The sequence below is a fragment of the Chiloscyllium punctatum genome, chromosome 25 (assembly GCF_047496795.1).
Source record: "Chiloscyllium punctatum isolate Juve2018m chromosome 25, sChiPun1.3, whole genome shotgun sequence".
Classification (NCBI taxonomy): Eukaryota; Metazoa; Chordata; class Chondrichthyes; order Orectolobiformes; family Hemiscylliidae; genus Chiloscyllium; species Chiloscyllium punctatum.
The window spans coordinates 77,514,219-77,537,387 of record NC_092763.1 but is presented as its reverse complement, the minus strand read 5'-3'; the positions used below and the strand labels follow the sequence as shown (position 1 = coordinate 77,537,387).

The 23,169-nt window shown below is 40.4% G+C and overlaps 1 protein-coding gene across 5 annotated transcripts in view; it reads left to right on the top strand.

Annotated features, from left to right (window-relative positions):
* The window catches only part of fmr1 (fragile X messenger ribonucleoprotein 1), a 71,748-nt gene that overhangs the window by 10,595 nt on the left and 37,984 nt on the right, over positions 1-23,169 (top strand). For all 5 annotated transcript variants that reach the window (XM_072595602.1, XM_072595599.1, XM_072595598.1 and 2 more), the window contains exons 2-7: positions 9,595-9,647; positions 11,341-11,434; positions 16,114-16,185; positions 17,159-17,307; positions 17,461-17,554; positions 17,658-17,774. In XM_072595602.1, the coding sequence (XP_072451703.1) occupies positions 16,171-16,185; positions 17,159-17,307; positions 17,461-17,554; positions 17,658-17,774 (375 nt within the window). In that variant the 5' untranslated portion in view covers positions 9,595-9,647; positions 11,341-11,434; positions 16,114-16,170. The remainder of the gene's footprint in view (positions 1-9,594; positions 9,648-11,340; positions 11,435-16,113; positions 16,186-17,158; positions 17,308-17,460; positions 17,555-17,657; positions 17,775-23,169) is intronic.

Sequence of the window (23,169 nt, the reverse complement as noted above, 5' to 3'; positions counted from 1 at the left end):
CATTTTCCCCACATCTGATCTACTGAAAAAACACTTTTAGAAATTCAGACAGATGGGCACACCTACATAATCTCATGTTTTGAATGAACTGGTGTTTCTACTGTGTATAATAATCTTACCACATTTCCTGACATTTTGTTTGTGTTTTCAAGTCATAAACGGAGGTGGGTTAATTTTTGGAAGCTATTGGAGACATGTTATCTTGGAATTTGCATTTACTTGGAATATACAGAATTCTGCCCCTTGTTGCATTATTTGGATTAGAACTCCAGCATGCAGAAGTGGGTGGAAGTTAAATGATTCCCAAACCTTCCTATTCTCTTCCACTTCTCCACTGCACCCTGACCCAACCTTGTTTGAGCTGTGTACATTTCTCATGCAGATAAGGTGCACCAATTTTAAACAAACCCACAGCATTACAATTATTACAGTGTGGAAGAACACAGTTTGGTCCATCATGCCTGTAGTAAATCTAATACCTAGTGCCAATATACTTTGGAGCTGCCATTCCTGGTAGTTTCTAACTGTCCACCACTGTTCTTGACTGGATGTGCAACGTTGCAGAGCTTTGATCTGATCCATTGCTTAAAGGATCTCTGATCTAAATATCACACGTTCATTCTGCTGTCTGCCTTGCAAGTAGTCCTGCATCATAGCTTCACCATGTTGACTTTTTTTTAGGTATACCTGATGCTGTTCTTGGTATGCGTTCCTGCATTCTTCATTGAACCGAGATTAATCCCTTGATTTCATGATATTAGAGTGTGGGATATTCTAACCATGAGCTTATAGTTTGTGATTGAATACTGTTTTATTGCTACTGGTAACCAACAGTGCATCATGGACACCAAATTTTAGCTGCTAGATCTGTTCTGAAACTATTTGATTTCATCTCCACAAGATTTGACTAGCTAACTAGAAATTACCCATAAGTTGGTTATTTTCTGGATGGCAAAATTATAATAAGTGGTGTGCCACAGCGATTGGTGTGGGTACTTCAACTTTTTACAATTTATTTTAATGGTATGATTGCTATCTTTGCTGATGATGTGAAGTCAGTTGTAAAAAGGGTGTAAGAAGGCTTCAAAGGCTGTGAATAGGTTGAGAATCGGTAAAAATCTGCATGATAATTGTTAGAAAAAAATTAAATTGTCCATTTTAGCAGGGAGGGTATGAAAGAAGCATATTATCTGAATGGTGAGAGATTATAGAACTCTGACATGCAGAAGAATCTGGGTGTCCTAGTGCATGAACCACAAAATGTTAGTATGCAGGTACAGCAAGTAATTAGGAAGTCAAATAGAATGTTTCCATTGTAAAAAGAGATTGAATTCAAAAGTAGGAAGGTTATATTTCAGTTTTACAAGTCATTAGTGATGAATATTGTGTATAGTGTTTGTCTCCATATTAAATGAAAGATGTAATGTGTTGGAAGCAGCTGAAAGAATATTCACTCGACCAACACCTGAAATGGGTGTATTGTCTTCTGAGGAAAAGTTTTACTCAGTAGGCCTACATCTACTGGGGTTTGGAAAAGCAGAAGGCAGCTTGATTGGAATATGCAAGATTCTGAGGCAAATTTACCAAATGGATGTTTACTATTGTGGGAGAATCTGGAACCAAGGGTCACTGTTTGAAAATAAGGATGTCTATTTAAAGCAGAGCTGAGATTTTCTTCTCAGAGGGTTGCGAGTCTTTGGAACTCTTCTTCAAAGGATGAAGGAGCAGAGTCTTTGGAATTTTTAAAGATAGAGGTAGATAGATTCTTGATAAGCGAGGAGGTGAAAGGTTATCAGGTTGAGTAGGAATATAGAGGAGATATGAGGGGCGATTAGCCGTCTCTCGCTCCTAATTAATCTGTTCATAAATAGGTTGTATTAGCAGCCTCATTCTTGCTGATGGGAGAGCCTAATACACCAATATAAAAAATAAGGCTGAATCCTTTTCAATTAGAAGTGTCAAGTAGATGATCTATTTTGGCTTCAGGTCCCCAGCAGAAGCTGGTCTTTGGCCAGTTTGATTCATTTCAGGTGAGACCAAGAAACAGCTGAAGTGCTTGATACAACAAAGTCATTTTAAGCCCTGATAGCATTCCATCAGTGGTGCTGATAACTTGTGCTCCTGAATGAGCAACCACTGTTGCAGAGCTATTTGAGCACAGCTGTAAAACTAACATTTACCGTACAATGAAAAAATTGTCCTGGTATTTCCTCTCCATATAAACTGGAGCAAATCCAATCATGTCAATTACTGCCCCATCAGCCTCCTCTCAATTATCAACAAGCTGACTGAAAATGTCGTCGACAGTGCTATCAAGTGGTTCTTGTTTGGTAATAGTCTGCTCTCTGGCACTCGATTTGAGATCCTATATGGCCACTCACGTCCTGATCTCATTGTATACTTGGTCCAAGCATGGACAAAAGAATTGAACTCAAGCAGGATGGTTCGAGTTCTTTACATCAAATTTTGATATCACTTAACCAAGCAAAAATGAAGCTAATCAGAATTAGTTATTCACATCCAGTTGTTGTGGTCCACTAGGTACCAACAATATAGGTAGAAAGAGGAAAGAGGTCCTGCTGAGGGAATTCGAGCAGCTAGGGACTAAATTAGAAAGCAGAACCAAAAAGGTGATAAACCTCGGATTACTATCCAAGCCATGAGCAACAAGTTTAAAGAGGTGAACTTGTGAATCTAAGATTGGTGTGGGAGGAATGGGTTCAAATTCATGGAACATGCTTTCATCAAGGGGTGGTCATGCCTGATAAATCTGTTAGTTGAGTTAATGAGCAAGTTAGACGGAGAGCATGTTTTTAAAAATGTATTTGCTCCATAGGGTGTTGCTGGCTGGCCAGCATTTATTGTCCATCACAAGTTTCCCTTGAGGTAGTGCTGACCTGCCTTCTTGAATCGCTATAATCAATAGGCTGCCTGTTACTGGTAGCTAGGTCCATCTGATTTCATTTCTTTGACATTGGGTAGCAATTGATACAGCTGAGTAGCTTGCTAGTCTATTTCATCTCCTGCATCTCCTCCAACCTAGTTTACTGTATCTGGTGCTCCCGAAGTGTTTTTTTTCTAAACTGAGGGATCATTTCACTGAGCATCTCAGCCAGGCCCATAAGGACCAGCCTGACCTTCCATTTCAATTTCCCTTCCCACTCCCTGTCCAACATGGCCATCCTCAACGTCCTTCATTGCCACAATGAATCAGACCACATATTGGAGAAACAACACTTTATCTTCTGCCTGGGCAGCATACAGCCTAGAGAACTCAACATTGAGTTCTCCAATTTCAAATAACCTTCCTACCCATCCCCTGACTTCCTTTCCAGACCAACCTCCTCCCTTCCATTACACCTACCAACCTTCTTTCCAGCTTCCAACCAGATTCATTCCTCCCATCGACCAACCGAGTCGTGCCTATCGCTACCACACCATTCCACCCCTCTCCTCACCCAAATGCCTCCCCTTTATCTGCAGCTTCCCCTACTCCCACCTCCATTCCTGAAGGGTTGTACCTGAAATGTTGACTTCCCCACCTCCTGATGCTGCCTGGCTTGCTGTGTTCTTCCAGCCTCTTGCTTATCTACTTTGGATTCCAGCATCTGTGGATTGTTTTTGTCTAATTAAGACTATTTCAGAGGGTAGTTGAGAATCAACCACAATGCTGTGGTCTGGAGTTGCATATAGGCCAGACCAGATAAGGATGGCAATAGTTTTATGGTCTTCAGTAGATTCTTAATTACAGATTTCATTGTTGATTTCAATCCATGGCAGATTCGACTCTGGATCCCCAGAACCTTTCTGCATTAATAGTTGACAGATAATACTACTAGACCATTGCCTCTCCGCAGTGGACGTGATCTGTTTGGGTTTCCGGAAGGCTTTTTGACAAGGTGCAGTAAAAGGTGACTACTAAATAGGATAAGAGCCTAAGATGTTGGGGCAAGGTACTGATATGGATAGAGGATTGGCTGACTGGCAGAAGGCAGAGAGTAGGGATAAAGAGCTCTTTTTCAGGATGACAGCTAGTCACTAGGGAGTTCTGCAGGGGTCAGCGTTGGGACTACAACTATTCAAGTTATACATTAATAATCTGGACGAAGAAACTGAGGGAATTCTTGCTAAGTTTGCAGATAACACAAAGACAAGTGGAGGGGCACATTATGTTGAGGAAGCTGGAGACTGTAGAAGCACTTGGACAGGCTAAGAAAGTGGTCACAGAAGTGGCAGATAAAATACAGTGTGGGAAAGATGAGATTATGTGCTTTGGTCAGAAGAATAGAGGCACAGACTGTGGGGAAAATGCTTTGGAAATCTCAAAGGGGCTTGGGAGCCCTAGTTCACGATTCTCTTAAGGTTAACACGTAGGTTCAGTTGGCGGTTATGAAGGCAAATGTACTGTTAGCGTTCAATTCAAGAGAGCTAGAATACAGGTTTAGCAATGTACGGTTGCGGATATACAGAGGAACCTCAATTATCCGGCAATTGATTATTCAAATATCAGATTGTCTGCCAAGATTGCAAGGTCCCGATACTTGTCTAAACTATGTTATCTGGCATTCAATTATCCAGAATTCAATTAACTGAACAAAATACTCCCCACCCATGTCCTTCGGATAATCAAGGTTCCCCTGTATAAGGCTCTCGGTCACACTGCATTTGGAATATTATGAACAGTTCTGGGCTTTGTATCTAAGGAAGGATGTGCTGGCTTTTGAGAGGGTCTAGAGGAGGTTTGCAAGAATAATCCCAAGAAATAGGGCTTGTCATTTGAGGAGCAGTTGAGGATTCTGTGTTTGTACTTGGAGTTTAGAAGAAAGGAGGAGATTGGATTAAAACTTACAGAATACTGAGAGGCCTGGATGGAGAAGATGGTTCCAAGAATAGGAGAGACTAGGACCCTAGGGAACAACCTCAGAGTAAAGGGACGACTTTTAGAATAGACATGAGGAATTTCTTCAGTCAGAGGACTGGGGAATAAATGGAACTTATTGGTGCAGAATGCCTTGGGGAGGGGAGGTGGTGGGTAGTAACTGTAATATAATGGAATTCACTCTGCCGTTTGAACGGGAGAAGCTCAAATCAGATCTAATGTTATTATACTTGAGTGAATGTAATTGCAAAGATATGAGGTAGGACCTGGCTAGAGTTGATTGGAAGGGGAGCCGCAAAGGGAAGACAGGGGAGTCACAGTGGAAGGAGTTTCTGTGGGTAATTCAGGCACAGTAGAAGTTCATCCCAAGGAAGAAGAAACATACGAAGGGGAGAACGAGGCAACCATGGCTGACAAGGGAAATCGAGGACAGTGTTAAAGGAAAGGAAGAGGCAGACAATGTGGTGAAGATTAGTGGGAACCCTTTAAAAACCAAATTGTAACTAAAAAAAAGAGGAGGGAGAAGATGAACTGTGAGAATAAGCTGGCTAGTGATCTAGAAGATTGCAAGAGTTTGTTTTATATATCTGAAATGTAAGAGATAGGAGGCAAGAGTGAAAGGTGTATAAGGCTCAGACCTCATTTGGAATTTTATGAGCAGATTTGGGTCTCATGTCTAAGGTTGAGCTGGGATTGGAATGAGTCCGGGGGAGGTTCATAAGAAAGATCTCCAGGAAGAAAGACTTGTCATATGAGGAGTGTTTGAGGTCTCTGGATCTGTACTTGGAGTTTAGAAGGTTGGGAGTGATATCATTGAAACTGAGGGACTTTGAGAAAATGACTCCACTATTAGTAGAGACTAGAACATGAGGGCACAGCCTCAATGTGAAGGGAGGAGCCTTTAATACTGAGATGAGGAGGAATTTCTTCAGTTAGAGACTTTTTAATTTGTGGAACTCCTTGCTGCAGAGGGCTATAGAGCCCAAGTCATTGAATGTATTTCGGTGAGATTTGGATAGGTTCTGATTTGATAAAGTGATCAAGGGTTGAATGGAAAAGGCAGCAATCTTCAGCTGCTTCATCTAGGCCATCCTCTCATCTCAGAGTCAGAAGACAGGATGTTTGCTGATAATTGCACGAGGTTCAGTGCCATTTTCGACGACTCAAATGCTGAAACAGTCCATGTCCATATGCAACAAGACTTGGACAACATCCATACTTGGATTGATCACTGTCAAATGATGTTAGTCCTGCACAAGTGTTAGGAAATGAGAGGATTTAATCATCTTGTCTTGGCATTCATCGGTATTACCATCACTAAATTTCCTCAAATTACCATTTGGTGAGTTACCATTTAGTAGAAATTAAACTGATTTTAGAACTGTGGCTATAAAAGCATGTAAGAAATTGTGAATTCTGAAGCAAGTTACTCACCCTCTGACTCCTCAAAACTTATCACCATCTGCAAGTCACAAGTCAGGAGTGTAATGAAATAATCTTGGGCAGTACAGTGACTCTGTGGTTAGCACTGTTGTCTCTCAGCACCGGGGACCCAGGTTCAGTTCCACCCATGGATGACTGTGTAGAATTTGCACATTGTCCCTGTGTCTGTGTGGGTTTCCTCCCTGTCCAAAAATGTGCAGGTTTGGTGGATTGACCATGCTAAGTTGCACATAGTGTCCAGGGATGTGTAGGTTAGGTGGATTAGCCATGGGAAATGCAAGGTGAAAGGGAAAGGGTGGTGTAGGTTTGAGTGAGATGCTTTTCGGAGGGTTGGTGTGGACTCAGTGGGCCAAATGACCTGCTTTCCCTCTGTAGGGATTCTATTATTCTATGGAGTGCATTCCAACAGCACGAGAAAAGTTCCATGCCATCCAGGATGAAGCGGCCTGTTTGATTAGCATCATAACAAAACAGTTTTCTGATTCAGTATGTGATGTACCTACGAGAGAAGATGCAAAACTTGACCTACTCTTATTTACTGTTGAAAAGGATATGGAAGATATAGACTGTAGGGAAATAGATGGTGACATCTTTCAAAATGTCCAGATTACAGAGGAGGAAGTGCTGGATGTCTTGAAACGGTTAAAGGTGGATAAATGCCCAGGACCTGATCAGGTATACCCGAGAACTCTGTGGGAAGCTAGAGAGGTGATTGCTGGGCCTCTTGCTGAGATATTTGTATCATCGATAGTCACAGGTGTGATGCCGGAAGACTGGCAGTTGGCAAATGTGGTGCCACTGTTTAAGAAGGGTGTTAAAGACAAACCAGGGAACTATAGACCGGTGAGCCTGACCTCAGTGGTGGGCAAGTTGTTGGAGGGAATCCTGAGGGACAGGATGTACATGTATTTGGAAAAGCAAGGACTGATTAGGGATAGTCACCATGGCTTTGTGCGTGGGAAATCATGTCTCACAAACTTGATTGAGTTTTTTGAAGAAGTAACAAAGAAGATTGAGGGCAGAGGAGTAGATGTGATCTATACAGACTTCAGTAAGGCATTCGACAAGGTTCCCCACGGGAGATTGATTAGCAAGGTTAGATCTCACGGAATACAGGGAGAAATAGCCATTTGGATACAGAACTTGCTCAAAGGTAGAAGGTAGGTGGTGGTGGAGGGTTGTTTTTCAGACTGGAGCCCTGTGACCAGTGGGGAGCCACAAGGATTGGTGCTGGGTCCTCTACTTTTTATCAGGGCTTATACACTTAATGGTAAGGTCCTAGGGAGTGTTGCTGAACCAAAGAGACATTGGAGTGCAGGTTCATAACTCCTTGAAAGTAGAGTCGCAGGTAGATAGGATAGTGAAGAAAGCATTTGGTATGCTTTCCTTTATTGGTCTGAGTATTGAGTACAGGAGTTGGGAGGTCATGTTGCGACTGTACAGGACATTGGTTAGGCCACTGTTGGAATATTGCGTGCAACTCAGGTCTCCTTCCTATTGGAAACATGTTGTGAAACTTGAAATGGTTAAAAAAAGATTTACAAGGATGTTGCCAGAGTTGGAGGATTTAAGCTGTAGGGAGAGGCTGAACAGGCTGGGGCTGTTTTCCCTGGAGCTTCGGAGGCTGAGGGGTGACCTTATAGAGGTTTACAAAATTATGAGGGGCATGGATAGGGTAAATAGGCAAAGTCTTTTCCCTGGGATCGGGGAGTCCAGAACTGGAGAGCATCGGGTGAGAGGGGAAAGATATAAGAGAGACCTACAGGGCAACTTTTTCACGCAGAGAGTGGTACGTGTATGGAATGAGCTGCCAGAGGATGTGGTGGAGGCTGGTACAATTCCAACATTTAAGAGGCATTTGGATGGGTATATGAATAGGAAGAGTTTGGAGGAATATGGGCCAGGTGCTGGCAGGTGGGACTAGATTGGGTTGGGATATCTGGTCGGCATGGACAGGTTGGACCGAAGGATCTGTTTCCATGTTGTACATCTCTATGACTCTATATCCACCATCTTAAAATTAATCTTTTCCCTCTACCACCTCAAGTGACAAGGGAGCAAATACACATAAACACCATTGTTTGTAAGTTTCCCATTCTAAGCACTCAAGCTTTGGTTGTATATCACTGTTCCTTCATTGTCATTGAATCAAATTCAAGAAATTCCCTAACTGTAGATGTACATGATTCCCGATGAGCAGTTTATACTCGAAACATCGACTCTCCTGCTCCTTGGCTGCTGCCTGATCGGCTGTGCTTTTCCAGCACCGCACGTTTTGACTGTAGATGTCCATGCGTCAGGTGGGCTGCACAATTCAAGGTAGCAGCTTATCGTCACTTTCGCATGAGTATTTAGAGATGGTTAAAAATCTCAGAACACCAGGTTATACTCCAATAGGTTTATTTGGAAGTACTAGCTTTCAGAGCACTGCTCCTTCATCAGGTAGCTCTGAAAGCTAGTGCTTCCGAATAAACCTGTTGGACTGTAATCTGGTGTTATGCGATTTTTAAGTTTGTCCACCCCAGTCCAACACCAACACCTCTATGAATGTTTGAGATAAAGGTTTGGTTAGTCCTCTCAATATCTGCTACAGGCCCAGTCAAGCAGCTTTGTCCACTAGAATCCAGTCAGAATTCCCCCACCAAGCATATCTTGAATGAATCTTTCCAAGGAATGTTCAATAATGAGGAATACCAATTAATCAGCTGAGGGCATATGATGGTAATCAGCAAGAGGTATCCAAACCATATGGAACCTAATGTTCTGAGCATTCATGGGTTCCTCTGTCAGTGACAAAAACCCATTGGACCACTGTCTCTTTCTTGTATCATTCTGCTTTCATCACCTAGCAGTGGACAAGTAAAGGTGAGAAGTTTCAGATTTTGGTTGATAAATTTGATTCTGTGAATATGATGAGTCTATGGGAAAGCACTGGTTCCCAGCAGTTTGAGAGAAGGTCTTTACTATAGTGTTACTTCAGTAGGGTGTACCTTTGTTAAAAAAGGCTTGATGCCAAGCATATGCTGCATGCTGTATCTGGTTTTATTCTTGGTTTCCTTATTCTTGCTATCTGTGCTACTGTATAAATTTTCATCATGGTTTTCTTTAAAATAATCAGTGTCGCATTCATTTGCAAGAGCCTTTCACGTCACAATAAAATGCTGAGTTGGAACCTACTCAACAAACATGATTTAAAGTGTGTATCAGTCATGGTTATCCACAAACTGCATTTATTTTATCGCATACTTTTTATGTTTTTTTATTCTTTACAGGCATTTGTGAAGGATGTGCATGATGAGGCTTTAACTGTTGCTTTTGAGAACAAGTAAGTCCTTGTCTTGCATGGTATTTCCTTTGTAACATTACTGCATCTTGTTAGTTTTTGAAGGAAAGTAACGCTTTAATTGAGAGTAAAAATGTAAGTCGCATGATTGCCTTATTTTTGTTTTTTGTTCCGAGTACTAATTTTCTGAATAAAACTTAGTTTGCTTTCTCCCCCAGGAATTTTTCCCCTCCTTTTAACAGTCCAAATATTAATTTTCAACCATTCGTTTATAGTGCTTATCAGCTGTGTTTGAATCCAAGCCAAGCCCAACCTAATTTTTATCCAATATCCATGCATACTTGCATTTCTAGCATTAAGCAGATAGCATTGAGAAGTTTTGCCAATTTTGTTCTGCCCTGATCTTTGAATGATGCAGCCATTTGCAGAAATTCTAATACTACTTTGATCTGGTACAAATGGAATTCTTTCCTACTGGGGAGTTTTGTGAAAACCTTTTTTTACGAATGAATTTGCTTTGATATAAATTCAGGTCCCTTTATTTGCCTGTCGATTCTCGGGGTGATCTGACTGACCTCCGATCACTTGAGACTCTTTAAGCTGGTTGTGATGTTTTATGTTCCTGGCAATAACTTGCTACAACTATTTTTAATCCTGGTAGTTTTTCTGGAGAAAATTTAAATCACTGACTCACGTCGTTTCACAATGATAGCAGTATTTTCTTTTGCAATACTTTTTTTTTCACTTAGGTGAAGAATTTAGCCAACTACCTTTTTAAAGTTAATAAACTGCAGTCATTTCTCGTGTCATCAAAAGAAAAAGTAGGACATCCAATCCTGATCTAATAAATGGTCTCAATGCAGGGCATGGGTTATGTTCTAGAGCACTGGATGGGATGCATCATGAGTGGTTTATATTTGGCTTTGAGATGTGGGTGGTCACTAACAATGCAAAGTATTGTTCATTCCTAGTTGGAAGTCACCATATTGTGTGATTCTGGGACATCAAGACAAAGTCAGGTGGGATAGTGGATTCTTCTCTTAATGTCGTTATGGTAGCTCTCTGCTAATTTGTGGCCTGACATGAATCACTGCATTCAGTTTCTCAACTTGGCTTGTTAGGAATATGGACTCTCAAATGGCTTTGTAAGACCATTTTCATTGAGTTATTGCATTCTCTTTTGATATTGGTACCCCTTCTGTTCCCATTTTGCAGTCTAATTTTGCAGCGAATTAGGAACAGGAATGCACAGGCCTAAGTGCAATGTGCCAGAGATGCTTTCATTGTTTGGGGAGTGTTGTAGGTCCTAGTTTGGCAATTCTCGTTGTGTTGGTGGGTCTGTGCCCAGGAAAGGTGACAACAGGCAGATGGCTGTAGGGGAGGCAGAGGTGGAAGTGTAATAGTGAGTCAGGAACGCTCTGGGAGAGAGGAACTAATGCAATGCAGCATTAGATATGGGAAACACCTTCTCCAGGCAGTTAGTGCCACTTCCTCTCATTGGTAAGCTTTGATTCGAGCACGTTTTTAATGGGAAAGGACAGGACTCGCTATATTACAGGAGCAACACTAAGCTGGCAAGCCCTGTGCTTTTGAAATATTTATTTCAAACAAGAATGTGGGCAATTTAAATCTGCGAGCTGAAATAAAAATCCAAACATCAAGCCAGTTTGTTATATCTCTTGTTACTTAGAATCATTTCATTCTCTGATTCGACTCATTTAAATCCTGGTTTCAGTTGGCAGCCTGAGCGGCAGATTCCTTTCCATGATGTTCGATTTCCACCACCAGCAGACTATCACAAAGACATTAATGAAGGGGATGATGTAGAGGTATGTGAATATCAATGAGTGTGTTATGTTACAGTACCTTGACGTTCCTAAAAGTTAATGAAGGGTCCACCCATGAAGTTAACCTAATGTATCTGAATGCTTGACATTTTAAACTTAGCATGGGTATTATTTAATTTGAATCTTCAGAAAAACCATTTTTTACAATTGTGTGACAAAACCTTAACTTTCAGAAATCTGATCTGCACTCCTAGAGCCAAAATATGAATAATTAATGAGAGACCATCCCATTTATAAGCTTAGTCTGCATGATGGGCATTTTAGAACTAAATTTAAGTGTCACGCTGCTAAATTAACTCTATTTTCTTTTCAGTTAATGCTTTACACCGCAATAATCACTATCAAAGTGCTTCATTGGCTGTACAGCACTTTGAGAAATCCTGAGAGTCACAAAGGTGTAATGGAAAAGCATGTCTGCCTTTCTTTTCTTGCTTTAAATATCTCCAGCTGAGGAGCCTCCGCTCATAGATGCACTATAAACCATTGTTAAAACTTCTATGGTTCCATGTTATATTGTGCATTTTGCATTGACTGCATTGAACATTCTAAGATGATTATCCTGAAGTGTGAGCTTTAAACTGGGATCTCCTCTTAACTAATTAGATACTTTTTCCTTTGGCTGAGAATGTGAAAATCGGAATACTGAAAATTATCTTAAACATGCTGTCCTTCCTTTCCTCTCTATTATTTCCTTCAGTTATTAAATGTATATCTAATTTTGCCTCGATCTCAATACCATTTGGGCATTAATAAAGCCGACCAGATTTCAATACCTTCCTTCCACATTTATTTATCTCTAGAGGGTTGGAATGTAAAAGCAGCGATGTGCTATTGATATTTTATAAAGCTCTGGTTAGGCCCCATTTGGAATACTGTGTCCAGTTTTGGACCCCACACCTCAGGAAGGACATACTGGCACTGGAGCGTGTCCAGCAAATGTTCACACTGATGATCCCTGGAATGGTAGGCCTAATATATGGTGAACGGCTGAGGATCATGGGTTTGTATTCATTAGAGTTTAGAAGGTTGGGGGAGATCTAATAAAAATTTACAAGATAATGCATGGCTGAGAAAGGGTGGACGCTGGGAATTTGTTTCTGTCAGGCAGGGATACTAGAATCCCTGTGCAAAGCCTTAGAATTAGAGGGGGTCTTCAGCCAGAGAGTGGTGGGCTGTGGAATTCATTGCCACGGAATGCACTGGAGGCCAGGACATTAAACGTCTTCAAGGCAGAGATTGTTAAATTCCTAATCTCTCAAAAAATTAAGGGATACAGGGAGAGTGCGGATAAGTGGAGTTGAAATGCCCATCAGCCATGATTGAAAGGCAGAGTGGACTCAATGGGCTGAATGGCCTTACTTCCACTCCTATGTCTTATGCTGTCATCCATGGAAAGAGTGTGTTGCTCTTCCTTACAGTTGATTCAGACTGAACACAAGTCATTGAGTCAGTTTTTAGGTGAATTGTCATCCCTTTGTATTTTTTTCTCTTCAGTGTTTAAACAATACTGCATTTATTAAGCTGAAAAGATTGTGGAACGCTACCATCTTGATATATTTTCCACAGTAGAATGGCATGCCTCTTTTCTGATATTGAATGGCAAATGGGAAAACTGGATTTCTTTCTTGAAGGACATGAGTGAATCTGCTGTTTTTCTTAAAACAATATGGTGGCTAATGTGGCTATTTTTCTGGTGGTAACTCACAAATTGCCATAGAATCATACAGCAAAGAAGGAGACAGATTTTCTAATTATGCCCTTGCCAGTCCTTTACAAGAGATATTCATTTAGTTACCCTGCTTTCTTGCAAAATTTCCCTATTTAAAATAAGTGCTTTTCAATCAGTTGCACAGTGTAGTGGAATTTGAATTCATCGCATGAGTTTTTTTCATTACCTTAACTACACTTCAATGTACCCATCTGCCTGCCAACCCACAAGTTATTTATTTGCGGTGAGAAAATGACATAATCCTAAATAATTGTGTCTTGGAAATATGTATGTAAAGAAGTTCCAGGAGGTCCTACAGAGTAAAAGAGGAATTATGGACATCAGCATTATCCAGGAAAACAATAGTGCATTGTATTGATGACCTCTCTGCACCTGGGGCTGGAAGAAGTATTCTAATCCACTGTAGCCAATTCCAATGGTGTTTCTTAGTAAGGGCAAATTCTACAGCATTCTGATGTGGTTGAGTAAGCAGAGCACTTGAACCTGTTTAAAGAATGGACCAGCAAATCTGTGACCAGCACGGATTTGTGAAGGGTAGGTCTTGCCTTACAAGTCTTATTGAATTCTTCGAGGAGGTGACCAAGCATGTGGATGAGGGTAGAGCAGTGGATGTAGTGTACATGGATTTTAGTAAGGCTTTTGATAAGGTTCCCCATGGTAGGCTTATGCGGAAAGTCAGGAGGCATGGGATAGAGGGAAATTTGGCCAATTGGATAGAAAACTGGCTAACCGGTCGAAGTCAGAGAGTGGTGGTAGATGGTAAATATTCAGCATGGAGTCCAGTTACAAGTGGAGTTCCGCAGGGATCAGTTCTGGGTCCTCTGCTGTTTGTAATTTTTATTAATGACTTAGAGGAGGGAGTCGAAGGGTGGGTCAGTAAATTTGCAGATGATACAAAGATAGGTGGAGTTGTGGACAGTGAGGAGGGCTGTTGTCGGCTGCAGAGGGACTTAGATATGATGCAGAGCTGGGCTGAGGAGTGGCAGATGGAGTTCAACCCTGCCAAGTGTGAGGTTGTCCATTTTGGAAGAACAAATAAGAATGCGGAATACAGGGTTAATGGTAGGGTTCTTGGTCAGGTGGAGGAACAGAGGGATCTTGGGGTCTATGTACATAGATCTTTGAAGGTTGCCACTCAGGTGGATAGAGTTTGTAAGAAGGCCTATGGAGTATTATCGTTCATTAGCAGAGGGATTGAATTCAAGAGTCGTGAGGTGATGTTGCAGCTGTACAGGACTTTGGTTAGGCCACATTTGGAGTACTGTGTGCAGTTCTGGTCGCCTCACTTTAGGAAAGATGTGGAAGCTTTGGAGAGGGTGCAGAGAAGATTTACCAGGATGTTGCCTGGAATGGAGAGTAGGTCGTACGAGGATAGGTTGAGAGTTCTCGGCCTTTTCTCGTTGGAACGGCGAAGGATGAGGGGTGACTTGATAGAGGTTTATAAGATGATCAGAGGAATAGATAGAGTAGACAGTCAGAAACTTTTTCCCCGGGTACAACAGAGTGTTACAAGGGGACATAAATTTAAGGTGAAGGGTGGAAGGTATAGGGGAGATGTCAGGGGTGGGTTCTTTACCCAGAGAGTGGTGGGGGCATGGAATGCGCTGCCCGAGGGAGTGGTAGAGTCAGAATCATTGGCGACCTTTAAGCGGCATTTGGATAGGTACATGGATGGGTGCTTAATCTAGGATAGAAGTGCGGCACAACATCGTGGGCCGAAGGGCCTGTTCTGTGCTGTATTGTTCTATGTTCTATGTTCTAATGATACCCTGTTTTGTGTGGACTTGGCCTCGGTTTGTTCAAAGAAAAGAAAGGAACCAGTGTAATTTCTCATCTTTTTTCTTTTGTGTCCTGAAAACAGTCTAATCACTGGATTAGCGTAAACTGCATGAACTAGACGACTTGGGGTGTCTTTCAAGTGATCTCCCTGGTTGCTGAGAATTAACTGGGACTTTGTAGTGCCTGTAAACTGAATCTTAAGATTTAGCATTAGACATCCAGCCGTCAGTTTGAGTCTGGCAATTGAGGGACAGTCAGGAAAAAGAGACGATGAGATGAAGAATCTTAAGATTTTCAACAGTTGCAGTGAACATTACCAGAAGCCCTCGCTCACCTTGTACTCAAATTCTAACCTCAGTCTTAACCATTTTCTTTTCTGCCCACTTTGTGCATTTCCAAACCTAATCCCCATATCTTAAATTTGGCTGATCTTTCATCCTTCTAGAATTCCAGACTTCCTAATTTTCCAGACTCCTTCTACTTGACCTTCTTTTTCGCATGTGCTGTATGTCCAATCCATTATTCATCCCTGCTTACCTGTCTGTCACTCCAGTTTTTCCACTTTCTCACATGCATGTTCCTGGACAGCTTTTCCTGCCATTATGGGTTACCCTTTACCTTATAAAAACTAAGATTAAAGATTGATCTAATGCCCAGAGCGAATGTAGTTGATAGACTTGCACAAAAAAAAGGGGAAAGGAAGAAATCTCACAAAATGATAAAAAGTTTGGTGCCAGTGGTTGGTAAGATAGAGGGAAAGCAAAGGTTGGCAAATATTAGGAGAACAAGTGCTCATTGTAGGATTTCTTTATTTAATTTGGGGAATGCCTTTGTTGGAATCCACATTTTTTTAATAAACTAGCTGGATGACAAATGAGCCATGATTTTAAGGAGCTAAAGGTCCATAGTCATAATATTATAATGCATTTACAACAAGTACATTACCAAAGGTGTAGAATCTCTCTCACCCCCCTCTCCAAACCATTTGCATTAGGCTTATTTCTGGCATTTTATCAGATTCTTCTTTCAAAATGTGTAATAATAACCTAAACTTTTATCAATGTCAAAAGGCCATGCTTTTTTTTGGTTTATTTTTTACTCAATGTTTCTTAAGTTGCCTTCTCTAAATTAGGAATTGTACTTCTTTTCTCAGGTGTATTCTCGAGCAAATGAAAAAGAACCTTGTGGCTGGTGGTTGGCAAAAGTTAGAATGATGAAGGGTGAAGTAAGAAATTTGTTATGCTTGTATTCAGGTTTCAATTTAGTATTGATTTCATTGATATTTACAGTGCAAATTACACTTGATTTTAAAATCGAAATCTATTTGAAATGGTAGAAAATATTTAGAGGCACTTTTCATTCTGAAGATGTCATTATGTTTTACAAAAATGCATGTTTTAAATTATATTACTTGCTGCCCCTTTATATTTTGAAACATGGCTTTAATCCTGCATGTTATTTTGTTTGGACTTGTGAATTAAATCATATTGCCATCACAAAACCGCAAGCTGACAGTTGTAGTAGTATAGTGGGTGAGTGGGGGAATTGAAAATTGACACTCGTGACACCTTCACATGAGGAAACTATTTTCATAAAATTTTTATTTTTTCCACAGTTAGTCTCGTGCAGTGCAAGCTAAATAATGTAAACTACTGTTGGGCGTGTATGCTAGATACTTGGTGTCTCATAACAGTAACCATTCAGTGAGCATTAAGTTAATGGCTTACTATCTGCTCTCTATTATAACTCTATAAATTTGTTAAATTGTGGCATGTTGGTGAAATTTGCTTATTTTCATAAACATTCTCATTTCTGATTTGAAATTTTCATTGATTTATTTACAAAGTTTATGTTTAAAATTAATAATGGAAATTGCTTCTTTAGAAGTAAAAAGAGTAACAATAGCATCAATTATGTTAGAGAGTAAAGTAACCCACATTGCTATTGATGACTCTTTATTAAGCCTTCTAGGGCTTGGTGAGGTGCACATTAAATAGCAAATATAGTCCCAGCAATTGTTGCAAGCATCACTTAGTTGTTGTCATCAGTACTAAGTCGTAAAGGATTTTTCATCCACATGTGCAGCACTTTCGTTCAGTTTTCTTTTGCGCTTTTGACTAATTCTGTTTGTCATGCATTTATGTCAAAGAAAGCACATATTTGAAGAAATGCTTTTTAAAAAGAAAAAAATTATTCAGTTTTATGTTATAGAATACGCCGTCTGTGATGCCACTTTCAATGAAATTGTTACAGTGGAACGACTACGACCTATTAACCCTAATAAACCTGCAACAAAAAGCACATTCCACAAAGTAAAGCTTGATGTTCCAGATGACCTGAGGCGGGCGTAAGTAATATTTTAATATCTTAAAAATAAATTTCAGAATTTAATGACTACCATATTAAATCTCGACTCTGTGTTTAATAATTAACCCTTAATCTGCTTTGTAACCTTAACTCTCATTCACTATTTCCAATTGTGTGTTTCAATTATTTCTAGATGTGCCAATGAATCTGCACATAAGGATTTTAAAAAGGCTGTTGGCGCTTATTGTGTGTACTTTGATTCAGAAAGTAATCAACTAGTTGTTTTGGTATGTGTGAGATTTTCTTTCTTGTTGCCTTCACAATGCTTTCAGTTTTGAGCTTCATTGTACTGAATTTATCCTGATACCATGCTTCTTTACAAAACCCCAGTCCACCAACGAAATGACAGCAAAGCGAGCAAGCATGTTGAGTGACATGCATTTCAGAAGCATCCGTACAAAGTTGACACTGATGTTGAGGAATGAAGAGGCCAGCAAGCAGCTGGAGGTATGTTTGGATGGAATAGTTTTGTTTTCAAATATTCCCTTATCTAACGATCGATTGTTTGTTAGGGAGTGGAAGTCTCTAATGAAAGCTTACCGTAAAATACTGGTAGGTAGGAAACGAAGGTACCTTCTGTGATTAGTCATGTTTTCACTCCATTCTCCTTTCTCACCCCTCAAAGCCTGAAAAGTTATGAAAGATTTGCAAACCAACTATTGGAAACTAATGGTTTGTTGATAGCGATAATCAGGCCAATGTTGCTGAACTACATATTGGTAACAGTTATGATCCCAGCTATGGGACATGACAGATCCCAATGTGAGTTCGGACCTGATCGAACAAAGGTCTTATTTTAGTTATTATTTATTCTAGACATCAGTTATTGAACATATTTACAAGAGGCTGCCGATATACTTTTAGCAAAATAACATTACTTCCTTTCATAAAAGAAAAATGCAAACTGGGCAGTACTAAATAAGAATTACTTAAAATGATGTTGTGGTTCTGTTCGCCGAGCTGGGAATTTGTGTTGCAGACATTTTGTCCCCTGTCTAGATGACATCCTCAGGTCTTGGGAGCCTCCTGTGAAGCGCTTCTGTGATGTTTGCTCCGGCATTTATAGTGGTTTGTCTCTGCCGCTTCCAGTTGTCAGTTGTAGCTGTCCGCTGCAGTGGCCAGTATATTGGGTCCAGGTTGATGTGTTTGTTGATAGAATCTGTGAATGAGTGCCATGACTCTAGCAATTCCCTGGCTGTTCGCTGTTTGGCCTGTCCTATAATAGTAGTGTTGTCCCAGTTGAACTCATGTTGCATGTCATCTGCGTGTGTGGCTACTAAGGATAGCTGGTCATGTCATTTCGTGGCTAGTTGGTGTTCATGGCTATGAATCGTTAGCTGTCTTCCTGTTTGTCCTATGTAGTGTTTTGTGCAGTCCTTGCATGGGATTTTGTACACTACATTGGTTTTGCTCATGCTTGGTATCGGGTCCTTTGTCCTGGTGAGTTGACTGCGAGTGGCTGTTGGTTTGTGTGCTGTTATGAGTCCTCGTGGTCGTAGAGTCTGGCTGATAGTTCAGAAATGTTCTTGATGTATGGTAACATGGCTCGTCCTTTAGGTTGTGGCATGTCCTCATTCCGTTGTCCCCTGGTAGAGATACAATGGGTCTGAGTGGGATGTCTAGTTTGTGCACTTTAGGTTGTCCATAGAATCTGTGGATGAGTGCCAGATTCTATCAACAAACACATCGACCTAGACCCAATATACCGGCTATTGCAGCAGACAGCTGGAACTGACTGGAAGCGGCAGAGACAAACCACTATAAATGCCGGAGGAAACATCACAGAAGCGCTTCACGGGAGGCTCTGAAGCACTGAGGATGTCACCTAGACAGGGGACGAAACATCTGCAACACAAATTCCCAGAACTACAACAACGAGCACCCGAGCAACAAATCTTCTCACAAATATTTAAAATGATCTTATAGATGTCACATTCATCCTTTTTACCCATTTAAGCACCTTGTAGACACTCAAACTGACGAGTCACCCATGTCTCCACAATAAAGCTTTCTCTCAGTGCTGTTTTCTTCAGTTAATGTCTCGTCCAGATACGCTTAAATAAACTGCTAACTCAGTTCACATATTACTTGTGTTCCTTAAACTCACCGTACCACCATTGTAGGCTGTCTTTCTCTTTGATGCTTTGTCCTTCTGGAGTTTTTCTCTTAATGTCAAAGCTGCTAAGGATTTCTTTTCAGTCCCAGTTGCTTAGAAACTGTTAATATTCATCCACAGTAAAACCTAAGCACTCATCAAGAGAGCTTGTTCATCACACCTTCCTGCAGAATGTTGCAATACAAAGATAGACAGCTGAATCAAATCAGCCTCCCTACTTCAGTATTCACAATATAGTAGAATTAAAACATTCAAAGACCTTCAAAATTTGCATCAGTGATTCCTAACCAGACTTTAGAAGAACCAATCCCAGATTTTGTGAATGGTCAATTCTAGACACTGGGTTTATATCTTAAAAAAAGACAAAACCAATTTATTAATAATACACTAAGTTTAGCGGTGTAGAATTAAACAGTAAACTAGTGTTATTAGTATCTATGATTTAAACATGATAACCTTTGTTTTCAGCGCCTTTCTCACAAAAGATAGACCAATAGTTAAGGGATAAATTACATATAAAGCAAATAACAAAACTGGACAGATGATTTCAGCAATTTTCACAAGACATTATTCCATAGGAATATGATTGTTTCCTGGTTAATTTTCTGAAGATTTCAATCAGTGCCACCTTATCAGTTCACTCTGAGGTTTCATGATGCTTATGGTTTAGTTTCTGTTCACTCAACTTCCAGTAGCTGATTAGGTAGGTTAGACAGACAGCTTTCAAATATTCATGCTGTAGCATCCACAGCCAAACTTCTATTCCTCTTCAGAAACATTGTCCAAAAATCAGTTCAAACTCTCTAGCCCTCTTTTATTGAACGTCATGTTTCCTCCCAGACTTGCAGGCACCAATTCCTAGGTACTGACCTCCTCAAAAGGCAAGCATCTGTGTTCTGGTTAAACGTACTGCTTTCACCAGTGTGAGACGATCTGTAGAATCCTTTGATCAAGAACCAACCTGTGATTAACTCCCAGGCCTAGCTTCCCCAACCTTAGTTTGTTCCTTTTTTGAAAGCAAGCACCTCCTCATAGTCCAAAGGTCACCTTTCAGCTGTCAGCTCACAGATCACAGTTCCAAACCAAGACTGATTAAAAAAGATAAAATAATGAAAACTCAGGAGGGTTCTATCAAAAAAAAGAACTGAAAAGCTACCTTAAAGAGGCCATTTAAAATGGCAGAGCTATTGAATAAATATTTTGCATCAGTATTCACATTAGACGCAAATAATAGTGTTCCAAAAATAACAAATAATCAAGTGTCAAAAGCAGAATAAATAAATATAATAACCAGGGAAAAAAAAGTGCAAAGGAAACAAATAGGACTAAAGACCCCTGATCAGTGAACCTTTCAAGCATTATCATATTCTCCTTTCTGATTTCTCAAAGGCCAATTTCAGAACTTCCATTTTCCAATTCATTTTTATTTTGCTCTTTCTTTTGCTACTATAAATCAATTTCTGTCCGGACTATTCTTCTTGACATAATGTTGCCTTAATATGATACACTTTTTCATGAACGTTTCTCCTGTCTCTAATAATCACTACATGCTTTGCATCATCCAGGTTCTTTAAAGTTGATGACATTCAGTGAAATTAGCTTTTCGTGGTTTCCAGGCATAGGTAACAGCACTAACAACTTATCTCTCGCAACAAAATTCTGAATTTTGAACTTTTTAACCTGCTCAAGTTTTCATTGTTTGTTGTGCTTTTTGTCCAATCTTTCACTTTATTTTTTTTCTCAAACTTGACTCAACTATCGGAAGTGTGTCTGTTTGGTTTAAGAATTGTATCACAAAAATAGGCTCTTTGGCTGCCATTGATGTCATTCTAATTAATTTCATCTGCTGACACATGGTCCATATCCCTGTATTACTTGCCAGTTCATCTGTGTGTCTAAATGCCTCTTAAATGTTGCTGTCTACCAATTTCCTAGCAGTGTGTTGCTGGCATTGACCACCCATTGTAAAAACAAAACTTCCCATGCACACCTCCTTTAAATGTCTCCCCTCTCACCTTAAACCTATGCCCTCTAGCATTTAATGTTTCCACCCTGGGCAAAAGACTCTGACTATCCATCCTTTTCATGCCCTCATAATTTTGTATACTTTGATCAGGTCACTGCTCTGCCTCCGATGCTCAAATAAAAACTATCCAATATTGCCGACCCTCTCCTGATAGCTAGTACACTCTAGTCCAGGCATCATCCCAACATACTCCAAATGTGGACTAACCAAAATCTTGTACAGCTGCTACATGACCTGCCACTTTTATATTCAACGCTCCAACCAATGAAGGCAAGCATGCCATATGCAACCTTTATCACCTTGTCCACTTGTGTTGCAATGTTCAGGGTGCTGTAGACTTGTACCCAAGATCACCCTCTATATCAATCCTCATAAAAGTCCTGTATCCTTTTCTCTTGGGTTCAGCCTCCCAAAATGCATCACCTCACATTTGTCCACATTAAATTCCATCTGTCACTTCCCTGCCCAACTTTCCAACTGATCTCTATCCTTTGATAACCTTCCTCACTATCCACAACTACACCAACTTTCATGTCGTCTGCAAACTTAATATTCAGACCACCTACATTTTCATCCAAGTCACCTATACTAGAGACAGCAGAGTTACCAGCACCGATTCCTTGCAAAACACTGCTGGTCATAGACTTCCAGTCATAAAAGCACCCATCGCAACTACCCTTTGTCTTCTATGACTGAGTCAAATTTGTATCCAACTGATCATGGATGCCATATGACTTAACCTCCGGAAGCAGCCTACCATGAAGAACCTTGTCAAATGCTTTAATGGAATCCCTGTAAACAACATCCACTGTCCTCCCCTCAATTGTCAGTTCGTCAAAAAATTGAATGAAATGAGCGAGAAGGCATCCCACACAGACACATGCACATGTGCGAGCACACAGCCATGCTGACTGTACACAATAAGTCATTTTTCTTTCCCAAATGCAAGTAAGTCCTGTCCATAAGTATCTTCTCCAATAATTCCCCTGCCACTGATATAAGGCTCACCGGTCTATAATTTCCTAGGTTGTTCCTGTTACCCTTAAATAAAAGAAAACCACTGGTTATTCTCCAGTTTTCTGGGACCTCTCCTGTGACTGAAAAGGATACAAAGATCTTTGTCACAGCTCCAGCAATCGCCTCCCTTGCCTCCCTCAATATCCTAGGATGGATTTTGACTTTAATGTTCAAGATACCCAACACCACCACCACCTTTAATATTGACATTCACCAGAATATCAACATGCTCCTCCCTAATTTTACCATCATCCATGTCCTTCTCATCGCTGAATACTGATACAGAATGCTCATTTAATATCACACCCACTTCCTCTGGCATCATGCTTAAATTCCCTCTTTTGTCCTTGAATGGACCTGCCCTTTTCCTCTCTACCTTCTTTCTCCTAATATATGTATAAAATGCTTGCGGATTCTCCTTAATTCTACTTGCCGAGAGTATTTCATGGCCCCTTTTAACCTTCTTAATTTGTTGTTTAAATCTTTTCTGCTCACTTTGTATTTTTCAAGAGCCTTGTCTGATCTCAGTTTCCTAAGCCATACTTATGCTTTGTTTTTTGTTTGAGTAAACTTTCAATATCTTTTGTCATCCACGATTTGCCATCCTTACCTTTCGTCCTAACAGGAACATGCTGCTCCCGAGCTCTGATCAACTCTTTCCTTTAAAGTAGCATCCCTAATGG